This window comes from Anastrepha ludens, chromosome 2 (genome assembly GCF_028408465.1).
Source record: "Anastrepha ludens isolate Willacy chromosome 2, idAnaLude1.1, whole genome shotgun sequence".
In the NCBI taxonomy this organism is placed as follows: domain Eukaryota; kingdom Metazoa; phylum Arthropoda; class Insecta; order Diptera; family Tephritidae; genus Anastrepha; species Anastrepha ludens.
This window is the reverse complement of record NC_071498.1, coordinates 134,911,729-134,924,412: the sequence shown is the minus strand read 5'-3', so window position 1 is coordinate 134,924,412 and position 12,684 is coordinate 134,911,729. Positions and strand designations below refer to the sequence as shown.

Below are 12,684 nucleotides of genomic sequence, written 5' to 3'. Positions count from 1 at the left end.
TGACCCGTTATAACACCTGTAAGAACGCTGGTAGTTGATATGTTGAATCCAAGCAGACATTTTGTCCTTTTAGGCTACAGTTTTGGCCAGAGCGCGTTGGAGACTCTGCAATTAGTAGTCAGAGACCAGATTCTATTGGTTTCCGCGATTATGCTCAAGTCAATCACAGTATACAGTTAGTTTAAAGAAATGCTTATGCCCTCTACCACTCGCTGAAAATCAAGCTCAGAGCTTTTCCTTGCGCACTCATCTGCTCTTTCATTTCCCTACACTCCAGAGTGGCCGGGGACCCAAGAAAGTGTGGTGTTCTGCTGTGGAATTAGCGAGAGCGACTTCCTGAATTCTTTAATATACGAGTATCTTGAAGAAATGCGCGCTGAGGGCAGTCATACTAAGAATATCTATTTTTTTCTAACGATCAGCTTGTGAAACGACGGGTGGGGCAGCTTTGACGAGTCCCTCCAATAGCATTGCGGCGTGTGGGCACACCTAAACTTGGAACTCCGCTGCATTCTTTGCGTGAGAAGTAAAGTAAAAATCTTAAAAGCATACCAAATTCAAAAAACTAAGTCTTTTCCTTTCCCCAAATAAATTTGAATACTAAATTTTTTAAGTGTTTTCAATATCTCAATTTTATTAAAGTCTTTCTTTTTCTCAATTCGTTCCATAGTTAAATTGCCATAAAATTTACTTAAAAGCGTTATTTAAATTTGCGTCTGAGACTTCTGCATTTCAGCTTGTTGCCAACATTCAGCCAGGCTCTTCAACGAACCCATTCATGGCTCTCGATGTACACGTCTTAAGTTAATGCCGCCACAGCGGGCGACATCTGTGCAAACTGTCGTGCAATATTTACGAGACTGCTTTGAGAACTTGTTTGCTTTTAGGGCGCAATGTTGGACTAACGAGTATTTGGTTGTCGTAAAGTTTTGTGGATTGAACTCTGCCATTCGATGAAAAAGCATGGAATGATAAATTATAAAATACTGCGCACCAACCTCTAATGGCACAGCCACGTGGTGACGCTGGGTAAATATGGTTTTTTCTTTTGTGGATTTATAGATCCTTCTGCAGATCGCGCTGCCGAAGCTAAGCGAGCGCTTTACTTCATGTGCTGATAGCTTTGGTTTTGTATTTCAATGGTTTTTAGTTTTCTTTACGGCGTAGACAATTCCATACTCCTCACTCCTCTCTTGCAGTTCAGCGCATCCACATAACATTTGACAATTCTTCATTTGCTGTTCTCATCCCCTCACGCAGTTGGTTGTGTGAAAATGTATTTATGGCGCAATGTGCGCCCATTCATTCATTTTTGTGTATTTAATGCAGCCTGTGCGGCAGCGGCTGCTGCGGCAGCAGATGATACAGGCACCATACCGGCTGCTGCGGCCGCAGCAAGCCCGACCATTGCATCCGCCTCATGCATGGGCTTCTTCTTCAATATGCTGAGATCGTTGACATTCTCCAGAAAGGATTTATGCGCAGAGAATACCTTGACACTATCGAAATCCTTCTTCAACTCCTCAATATCACGTTTTTGTTTTGCTCGCCGGTTTTGGAACCAAGTGATCACCTGTGCGTTGGACAGACCCAGTGCGGCGGCAATCTCATCGCGATCGGCCGGCGACAGGTACTTTTGATAGAGAAAACGTTTTTCCAACTCAAATATCTGATGATTTGTGAAAGCTGTGCGGGATTTGCGTTTCTTTTTTGGTTGTGGACGATTCGAAAAGATATCCAAATGTGATTTATCTGCAAATAAAAAAAAATGAAAATTTAAATTAGATATTAATTGAATTGTTGCAAGAGTTATGATTTATTGAGTGTATGCCTATTTGCAATAGATTTGAACATGTGTATTAAAGTTAATGCATGTGTGTGTGTGTATGTGTTTGTAATTGCTAGTCTAATAGGTACAATGTGTGAACAAGCAATATCCGAACGTTAGTTAGCAAATGGTTAATTGGAAAACGCTAATTGCCACTTGCTCGCTCTCCACTTGGGGTCTTGTGTCCGTATAAATTGATGGTGATTTTGCGCGTTCAGCTCCTTTATTTTGCATAATTTAATTTGTGTGCAATTGAAGTGTCGCAATGTCTAAATACAAATTTATCAATTTGTTGCTGAGAAGTAAATTGCAGTTTTTAAGCGCTCACTGCAAGTTTGTTGATAAATAACAACTACATTGGGTGTAGAGATCTACGAGTCGCTGCTCGCGAAATCTCTTTTAATTACCTGGTTTTGTAAATCTACATTAGTACGAGTATAACCTGGTAGCGTTCATTGATTAGTATGCAGTTTGAGCTCGCTGTGCAAGTTGGAACCTATTACGCTCGGTCATATGTACGAGTATGTATGTATGGCTGCATTTATGAACTAATGTTTAAATTTATGGTTCGATCTAATAAGCTGATCGAAAAAACTCTTTTACAGAATTTTTCAAATACAGAATAAAATGAGTCGATTTTGGGAATTTTAGCTAACAAAAATTATAAAATTTTATCGTAAATCCTCTCTGATTGCATCTCTCACAAGTATCGCGTTAATTTCAGCTCATTTCGATGAACGAAGACCATTGAACTAGCTGATGTCAGCGCAATTTCGGGGTTTTTGGATTCGCCAAAAAACTCGAAGACATTTAGGAATAGGTCCGTGGAATTCTTCTTCTGGGTATCACAAGCCTAGCCCAGTCTCGTCTTGCCTTGCCTAGTCTAAACCACTTCAAAATTGCTCGATTTTGGAAGAGAAGAAACACATTTTCCAGAATGTTCTCTGGAAATAAAACAACGAAAATGTAGAGAACTTATGGCTAATACATATACATTTCTGGCTATCATTTAGTTATATCAACTGAACTGGAGATTCGACATTTCAAATCAAGGGTCTTGGAGTATGCCGTGAAAAAGCTAGCAATTGTTGTCCCATCAAGATCTAGAATAGAAGCACTCTTCTTGATAATACACAACGGAGAACAGAATTTAGAATTCAGACCATAAACCAGCTACCAGCGAGTTTGAAGGAATCAGCTGAACTGCTACCGTCCCATGGGATGAGACGAGAAAGCTGAGATTATGTAGGTGATATAAGAAAAAATCAACGTAGCCAATGCTTATGTTACTTGGTTGTCGTCTGAACGATGACAAATTGCACGAGCGTAAGAACACAAAAGTACAGCTTCAAAATGCATTTATGTACTTTTGTCTATTCATGCGACCCTATCAAATGAACATTTCGGTGACACAATCACCAGCCATACACCCCCGATTATGTCTGCGCCATGCTTAACAGTGGGTACCACGCAATCTGAGAGGTATTCCTCGCAAACCCGTCGCCTCGCAAACATCACATCAGGTGTTTCAAATACCTGTAGAAAAGCAAAACATATTTTTTTATGATTTGTGTTCTTAGGTAAGAAGCTATGGTTGTTGATATTTGAAAATAATGTAAGCTAAGCCTCCCTCGAAGAACAGAGAACATTCGAACAATCTTTTTCCGTAAAATGTTGGTATTGGAGAGCCCATTGTAAACGCTTTTATCGATTTTTTTTTGAAAGCCACGACTTCTTTCAAGCCTTGCATACTCTTAAATCTGCTTCCAAAAGCTTTCTTCTAGTTGTTTGAGAACTAATGGATTTTCCAATTTCTTCCGACAGGGCAGCTGCAAGGGAAGAAGAGGGTTTTTTACGATCCTTGAGAGCCTCGCGTTAGAGATTTCGATCTTCCCGTACACTAGTGAGACGTTTTCTTCCGCCTTTTGATTTATTATGGCAATTTAATAGCAAATTCGACTGCTGACCGCAAATATCACTCCTAGTTGGCAATTTCAGCCTGACACTTTCTTTTCTCACTTAAAACTTGGATTCCCGCTCTTTTGTCGTAACAAAGCTCACTTTTTTTTAGGTATTTCGAAAAAAAAAGAAATTATTGATAATTTTACACTACAGATTATTCACACTTTGACGAAATTTAAAGTGCCAAAATGCTTTAGGTATGCCTTTTAAAATGCCTCTTTTTAGACTTTATGCACCATAGACTAGACGTCCCCTGGCTTTTGCCATAAAACAATTTATTATTGCAATCAAAGTCTAAATATCCTAGTGACACATTTACAAAAAACAGCGGTCGCTTTGGTAGACACATTTGAAATTATTTGTATTTTAGTGGGCTGCCTAATACTTTCAGCCAAGGATGTACACTCGGTGGTTTGCCATTGCCTGCCGAGGGTCGAAAGCTATAAGATAACTTTTTCTATCATTTGTTGATTCCCGCTCATTTCATGTGTTCCGGACTGAGGCTCAGACAAATATTTTCTCAATAAAAAATAATTTCTTTTAAAAATTGTATAGTTTTCGAATTATTTTTCAGAAAAGCACTTAGCACAGCTTCAAGGCTGGGAAACTGTGATATGAGTATGCAATGAGGATCGGGACCTTGAAAGGGGTACCTACATTTAATATGTGCAGTATTTCTGATACCATTGGTATATTTTATATACATCTTTCCAATATATGTGTCGTGACATTCTTTCTCAATACCCTCCCTTGAAAACCTTTCTTGAATGTTAGGCTGATTGAAACGTGCCGCCTATTTCACATCTGGCTATACGTGTTGCATGTATCCATATGTATAATAAATGTACATACATATGTACATATATATGTATCTATACGCACACTAATTATAACTGCATGTTTTCTCATTTTACTATTCCTTGTGCCGACAGCAATGAAGAAAGCTTTAAATGAGCTTTGATTAATGAACGAAGCTGTGCATGTAGATGAAAAATTCAAATTGTTAATATTTGACAAAGTGGTATTTTGACATTTCATTAATGCTTTAACCGCACTGAAGTTAATTTTTGTTTTCTTCTTTGAATTGGAAAGGGAAACCTTTTAGTAAATTTAAAACACGAATTGATAGACGAATGTGGAGATGTCTTCAGTTTATATATTTTGTGGTTGCGTTCGATACAACAGAAATTGGTATTAGTTATTCCTAATTTTTGCAAGTATTGGTTCGATAGCGCCAAAAAATTATCAATCACATAAAAATTGAGAGAGCAAAGTGTCAATTCGATGCCGGAGAGCTGGAGATGAAGAAATTTTAGCCAGCAAAAAATATCGATCACGGAAACATATACCTTAAAGCAGATGATGGGACTTTTTAGAAGCAAACAGATCTATTTTTTTATGAATCTGGTCTTTGGTACACTTCTGCCCCACCAAAAATGTGAGTATATAAGGGGTTAGGGGTAGTCAGAATTAAAAAACAAAAATGGGATTTCTTTTTTGCACTTTCTTATAGCATAATATCTTAAAAATATTGTGTGAAAACTTCAAGTGCATCCGACAAATACTTTTCGAGTTATTCAACAATTAACAAAGGGCGCTCCGGAGCGTTCGTATGTTGTAAGTAATTGAATAATTCGTATAACTCTACATAAATCGATAGCAAAACTTTAAATACGTTTTTCTCAAAACTATGTTTTTTGAACTGATGATCACTATAACTTAAAAACGGCTTGGTAGATTTCAATAAAATTTATACTGCTTTTGAAAAACATAATAAGTTCGTGCATGATCGAAGGATTTCTTTTTAGCAAAAATGTCGATTTTTTAAACAATTAATTGTCGGCTTTTTTCTCGAAAATCTGAAAATTATTTCTTGATGCCGCCATATTGTTAATTTTGGAAAAAAAGCTTCGACCAGGCACAAGATTATCTATTAATAAAACTAATTTCTTTTGTCCGATGGATTTTAGATGAATTTCCAAGGACTTGTGATGATCACCGCACCGGACTTCTGCAGAAACGGGCTCCACACAAACAGCCATGACTGTTACAATTATCAATTTTTTTTTTTTGAAATTTTGCTAAAGCCAAGTCGAAATATGATGTATTAATACTATGCTTTTATTTTTGTAAAATAAAGCAATTGACTGCAAAAAAAAAAATTTTGAAAATCATAATTTTTTCTGCCCTCTGACTACCCCTAAGTCCTGAAAGTAGGTAATAAACAAATGTAAGTACTCGTATATATTATTAATAGTAATTTTTTGGACAATACAAAAGTGTTTAAATAATCTCTGCTGATGTCCCTTTTTCCACCGATTTTTAAAAGTGATCGTAAATTTTGTGTTCATTAGGAGCCAAGACATAATTTTACCTAACAGAGAGCAACCTACCATACCAGCATCACGAGTTTCTGGTTAGCCTAAACTTCACTTAACTCAGAAAACATAGAGAAGTTGTAGGTTTTAGATTCCTAAGTTATGTGATTTACCTAAATTTAAAGCCGTAATAGAATCACACTGGCATATCATTTTTTAACCTATTTTGCATAATATTTCTCCAAATATACCATACAAAATCGAAAATAAAGACAAATCAAACAAACAAGCAACACAAACTATTGTGAACATGGAAAATAACTTTAGTGCAATCATAGGCAGTGCCTTAGGTGACCGCGTTGGGTGGGTGAGTAGCATTCGTTAGTGCTAGGGTTCGAGCCCCAGACATGAAACACTTGTTTTTCTAATAACCGTCCCTCCTCGGCAGACAATGACGAGTTTCCGAAGGTATTTCTACCGTAAAAGAAGCTCCTCATAAAAAGCTATTTGGGGAGGAGGAAAGATGGCTATCCAGGCGCGGCATAAAACTGCAGGTGTCTCCATTTGTGGAAAAACATCAAGTCGCACACCATTAATAGGAGGAGTAGCTCGGCCCAACCTGTTGGATTTGGTTTTTTTATTGAGTTTGACAGCTGAGAATAGCAAACTGTGTTGACAAATCTGTTTAGAAATCAGAAATCAAATATCTCAAATCGTGTGATTCTGATTTAGCAGCCGAGTCGAGAAAAGTTGAAAGTTTCTTGTTCTTAAAATTGTCTAAAAACGAAGGTATGAAAAAAGACAAGTACGTAGAAGTAAAAACACTAAGAGGCTCCATATTTAACATTAGCGAGATATCCTTCTACTTTTTTACCCAACGAGCGCCGAGGCGTACAATTACCTCAGCAAGGATGCACGGAAGCCTGTGGCTTGGCAGAATAACAAACCGCAAGACAAAGTACATATTTACTCGGAGTGTATGTAGTTATTGCGGAAGCAAATCTGTTTCCCTGTGTGTCATATAATTCGGAGTATTTGTTCTCTCTGTACTTAAATGAATTAAACGATTTCCTAACTGGTGGAGTTAAAGGTGCTAATCTTCGCAATAAAATGTTAATGTATGCCGACGACTTAGTGCTTTTTGCCGAGTCTCCGAGTGAATTACAGTACACGATGGATACAATTCGCGGTTAGGGCGTTCAAAGGGGCCTTAAAGTAAATTTTGACCAAGTCAAAATGCATGGTGGTTAGAGAGTGTAGCAGAACTCCTTTTTCTTATAATTGGAGGTTCGGCGACGAGTATTGTATCTGGGCCTGCTGTTTACATACAAACTCGCTTACACGAAACACTTAAATCTCAAATACCTATATTAGTAATCCTCGATTCTACATTTCAAATAAACTAAATATTTGAAATATCATAATACAACTTTTTAATAATAATCCACTTGTGTTGTATATATAATACATTTTCAGACTCAAATACATACTCAAGTACATACAGTTTAATAAATAATTTTTTTTTTTTTTTTTTAATTTTGCTAAACAATTTTATTTTGCTCATTCTAATCATTCTTTTCACCCACGTAAAATTGCTGTTTTCTGATTTTTCTATAAATCTATTGTAGAAAATATAAAAAAAGATTACAAAAATTATAGTATCGTTATGCAGAAGTGTGGGCAGGTATAAAAAGTATTGTTACAGTTATCCAAATATCTGTCAGTCGATCATTAAATTCTTAAATATTTTCAGTAATTTTATTGAAGTCGTCACTGATATGCCATATAAACTGATCATCTGTATGCACAAGTACCTGTATACCTACACCTAACTTATATGCATACAGACATACATACATTTGCCTATAAAATGTCTATATGCATCTTCGCACACATGCATAGATTTACATACAAATATAAACATTCTTTTGGTTAGCATTCCAGCTCATCATCAACTTTGTTGAGTACAGGAACCGGCTTAATTAAGTTAACGTATTCACCTATGCTCAAATTAATATTGGTAGCCACTGTTGCAAGCCATTAGTGGTTGTTACTGATTTGTTTTTATTTTCATATGCTTCAAATGCTCTGTTGTTTTTCTTGTTGCTTCTACTGGCATTTTTTCAAATGATTTTGCGGCTCATTTCAAAGAAAATTTATGACTACCTTCAAAATATATTTGGCTACCGTTTGGCTTGGAACCCACACCAAAATATTTATACCAAAATGCAAAGCAATAAAACGTTAACAACAATAAAAGAAAGAAAAAAAGTCAAACGTTAATGAAAAATAAATAGATGGATGGGAATAGTTAATAGCGAATAACAAATTAGCTGTACTTTTTCGTATAGCAGCGTGAATCTGTGAATTGGAACAGGGAGTTATGGGACTCCTAAGTGGATTTCGCATTAATTAGATTTTTTTGTTTTTTTTTTGGCAAAATGATTTTTGTTTATGTTGATTAACGATGCTTGTCGGAGGATTGATTAAATAAATGAATAAAGTGTTTATGTATTCAAAAAATGTATTTCAGATACTCGGCACTGTGGCCGAGCTAACAAGCGGGTTTTAAAAAGTTATTTGATTAATAGTGCCTTCGATTTATTTTCGAATATTTTTCGAATAAAATGCGAAGTGTTACGTAGTCATCCGCTTAAAGGAAGCATTTTTGGTAACCAGAAACTATGGCAGATGAATTATGCAAAATTACAATTACTTTTAAAAACCTTTCGATCGATCTAAGTCGAAATTCTAAATGCGCTATGTTTGATCTAGGAATATACATATATATACAGCTTTTACGCGCGGAACGATGTTGACTGCACCGCTGTTGCCAGCGAACTGGGACCGGTTGCTAGTGGAAGGGGAATGTCCAACGATCATTTTTCCCCACCAGCAGATTCGGTTGATCGTTGGCAGACGCTCCGCGCGTTCATTACTTTTCAATCGAACCCTGTATAAGTATATCTCAAAATTTGCAACGATTTCTAAAATATTTTTACTCAGTGCTATGAACAAGTTCGAAAGCTATAGTAGGTACCAATTTATTGTTGGCGGAACCGCTTAGTTTTTTTTTTTTAATTTTGTGCAGCATCGGCATTTAATACCGAATAAACCTTTTTTTTGCACTATTAATTTATATATTCTGAGATATTCCACTTTATTTTTACTTTTTTAACATCAAACTGTATTCGTCTTCCGTTATTACGGCAGCCTCTTCTTGCATTTATGAATCTTCTTATGGCGCGTTTGCCATACCCGACTTTTGCTTCGCGCGAAACAAATTTTAAAAGCAAAAAATACGCGAAATTCGTCTTCAAAGTAATCTCTATGGCAACCATTGCGTATTCCATCGCCTTTTCCAAACATCAAAACCCATTTTGCTGATTTTTTTAATCGCTTTCAGTTCCATTTCCAAATTATTCTTTAACACCTCTGTCGTCTCAAAACGGTTCTGTGAAGTCGCAACTCAAGTCGTGTCAAATAAGAAGTTTAGTGTTCAAAAGTGTTTTGTGTTTTGTTCACAAAGATCGTAGCTTCTAAAAACGTTTTTTTTTTTATTTCTTTTTATTTCATTTGTCTTCTCTATCAATTTTCTTTAATTGCATTGCTGATTTGCTTCCTTTAAGGGGTTATATACAGTTAGAGTTTTCAAAAGTTCTCGATTTTGTTCTCTTAATGTACAGAAAATGTAATATCGCTCCGGTGAATATGATATTTTCGAAGTTACACGCAAATTTGAGAAGGCTTTTTAACTTTATATTCGTTTTTCTCAAAATGGTGTTTTCAAAGTCGGTGACCAACAATCGGCTAAACAGATTATTCTCAAATTTTAATCCGAGCTTCTTAAACATATTTTTTAGTAATTAATCGAAGATTTTTTCTCACCGGTAAATATACTTTTTATAAACAATTTAAGAAATTTTGGTTAAAAATCCATTTTTTTTTTTGAGAAACCGCCATTTTGTCAAAAAAATGTATTCTACTTATTGCTTCGATTAATTACCAGATTTAACATTACTTTAACGAAATCTGTTTGGTTTTTAATTTCAGAGGATCCAGTTCAAAGACATAGGGGTCACCGCAAAACGTCTTTTTTGAGAGCAGCTCCCGGAGATCAGCCGTAGTTCCTTTCGAAAAAATATTTTTTTTACTAATACTAATTCGGCCACCGTAGCCGAATAGGTTGGGGCGTGACTACCATTTGGAAATCACAAAGAGAACGTAGGTAGGTTTGAATCTCGGTGAAACACCAAAAATCAAGAAAACGTTTTTTTTCTAATAGCGGTCGCCCCTTGGCAGGCAATGACAAATCTCCGAGTGTATTTCTGCCATGAAAAATCTCCTCATAAAAATATCTGCCGTTCGGAGTCGGCTTAAAACTGTAGGTTCGTCCATTTGTGGAACAACATCAAGACGCACACCACAAATAGGAGGAGGAGTTCGACCAAACATAACATATAAGACTTAAAATACAGTTAAAAGATAACGTAATATGTGTAATCATTTTTAGATCCATAAATTTAAAAGTTTTCTCAGAAGAAATTCTGAAAAATTCGCTTTCTTCGGCCTTCTAACTGTATATAACCTCTTAAACCGAACATCGAGAATTCGGTTTTTACATTCCCCAAAAATGTAACAAAATAAAATATCATGGCTTCAAAGAGACTACTTTTGTTTTATTTTTTAAGCAAAATCGATTGAAAATATTGCATATTTGGCTATTAAGAAGAAAAAAGCGGCTTTAAAAACTACTAAAATGAAAAGTGTATTTATATAAGAAATCGCACAAATAAAAATGCTGCTTAAACCATCAAAAAGCGTAGAGAAAGTGGAATCTTATCATCCCATCAGCTTATTCCTATTGCATCTAAACTTATGAAATCCCTTTTTCTCAAAAACATGATTTAAACGGAAAATTAGTCCCAAATTACCAATTCGACTTCAGAAAGACGCACTGTGCCGTCGCACAAGTACACAGACTCGTGAATAGTATTCACAAACTTTTTGAGCAGAATAATTATTGCTCGACAGCATTTCTCGATATATCTCTAGCCTTCGACCACGTTTGGCATGACGGCTTACTCTGTAAAATAAAACTCACTCTGCCCATTAGTTATTATATTTTTATCAATTCTTATCTAAAAAATCGGCACTTTTTTGTGAAACGAAACGAAGAACAGTCAGAACTCTATGAAAGTTTAGCTGGCGTACCCCAAGCAGTATAATGGACCCAATACTTTACCTGCTTTACACAGAAGTAAATCACCAATCACAGAGCAAACTATTGTCGGAACTTTTGCAGATGACACCGGCCTACTCACAGTTGACTCCCACCCCGAGGTGGCTGCCCCCAAATCCCAGAAAGGGCTCGATGAAATAGCTCAATCACTCGCAATAAAAGACTTCAATCACAAACAAATCATTTAAGCACAGAAATAACACTCAACCCCATCTCCGTTAACAGACTGAAGAGGAAGTCAACAATGGACTGATTATACCAATAAGCAAAAATTTTATTGGGTGCTTTTCATAAATGCCTTAGTTTTAAGTACAAATAAATACGTGGATTCAAGAAAATTAGGTATATTTAGATTTGATAATAAAATTAGTCTTACATTTTCTAAGTATAGACAGTAAACGGGAAAAAAATGTACATAAATATTTCAAAATTGGCATCATTCCAAAGAATAAATAAAGCAGTTTTCACTGCATTTTAAAAAATTAAAAAATTTCAGCACAATAAATAATATTTTTTATCTTTTCCAATTATATTAAATATGTTTTTGTTGGCGAAGCGATTATATACTCAGTTGCTTACTTCATATCTACTCGTTTTAATGCTTTACAACGTACCCAAAGTATGTTAAGGGTTCCAAAAATTATTATTTTTTTATTATTTAATTCTGTTATCCTTTCCGAATAATCTCTAACAGGAATTTTTGAGAAACCTTGAAATCTCCATGAGTTACGGAGAATTAAAGCCGAGCGCGCGCAGGTCAGAATTGACCTGTCGTTGACTTTAAACGCGTAATTTACCGATGTCCGATTTACCGACGTCTAAGGTCTCATTTTGTTCGTAATTAATGCCCCTATAATATGAACTAGAATTATTACAATCGAATAATATTTTCGATTTTTTATGGCCCACCAAAGTAAAAAAAAGTTAAATCGCGATTTTCATGTTTAAGAGGCTGCCATTTCATTGCATGTAATTATTTTTCAAAGATTCTAGTTCATATGATGACGATAACCTTCCTGAATAAAATAATTTTTTATTTTTTTTTGTTTCAGATGAATAAAACGGCCGTTGTAATGGCTGAGGTGCGGCGATAATACTTTTTTTTTTGTAGAGTCATATCTCCGCCATTTTAAAATATTTCTAATTTTATTTTTTATACAGTTATAAATAGAGATCGGATTCTTATGCAAGTGCATATTTTGTTTAACATCACATGAAGTTCGCAGCTAGGTAGAAACTCATCATAATAAAATATTCAATTTGCATAAAAATCCGATCTCTAGTTATAAATATCAAACAATCTAATGTAAAAAAAAGATAAAGTTTTTTTTCCA

The 12,684-nt window shown here is 35.5% G+C and overlaps 1 protein-coding gene across 1 annotated transcript in view; it reads right to left on the bottom strand.

Annotated features, from left to right (window-relative positions):
• Nucleotides 1–619: 619 nt before the first annotated feature.
• Nucleotides 620–12,684, bottom strand: part of LOC128855385 (homeobox protein B-H1) — a 28,933-nt gene continuing 16,868 nt past the window's right edge. The window contains exon 3 of the mRNA XM_054090245.1: nucleotides 620–1,752. Coding sequence (XP_053946220.1) covers nucleotides 1,307–1,752 — 446 coding nt within the window. The 3' untranslated portion in view covers nucleotides 620–1,306. The remainder of the gene's footprint in view (nucleotides 1,753–12,684) is intronic.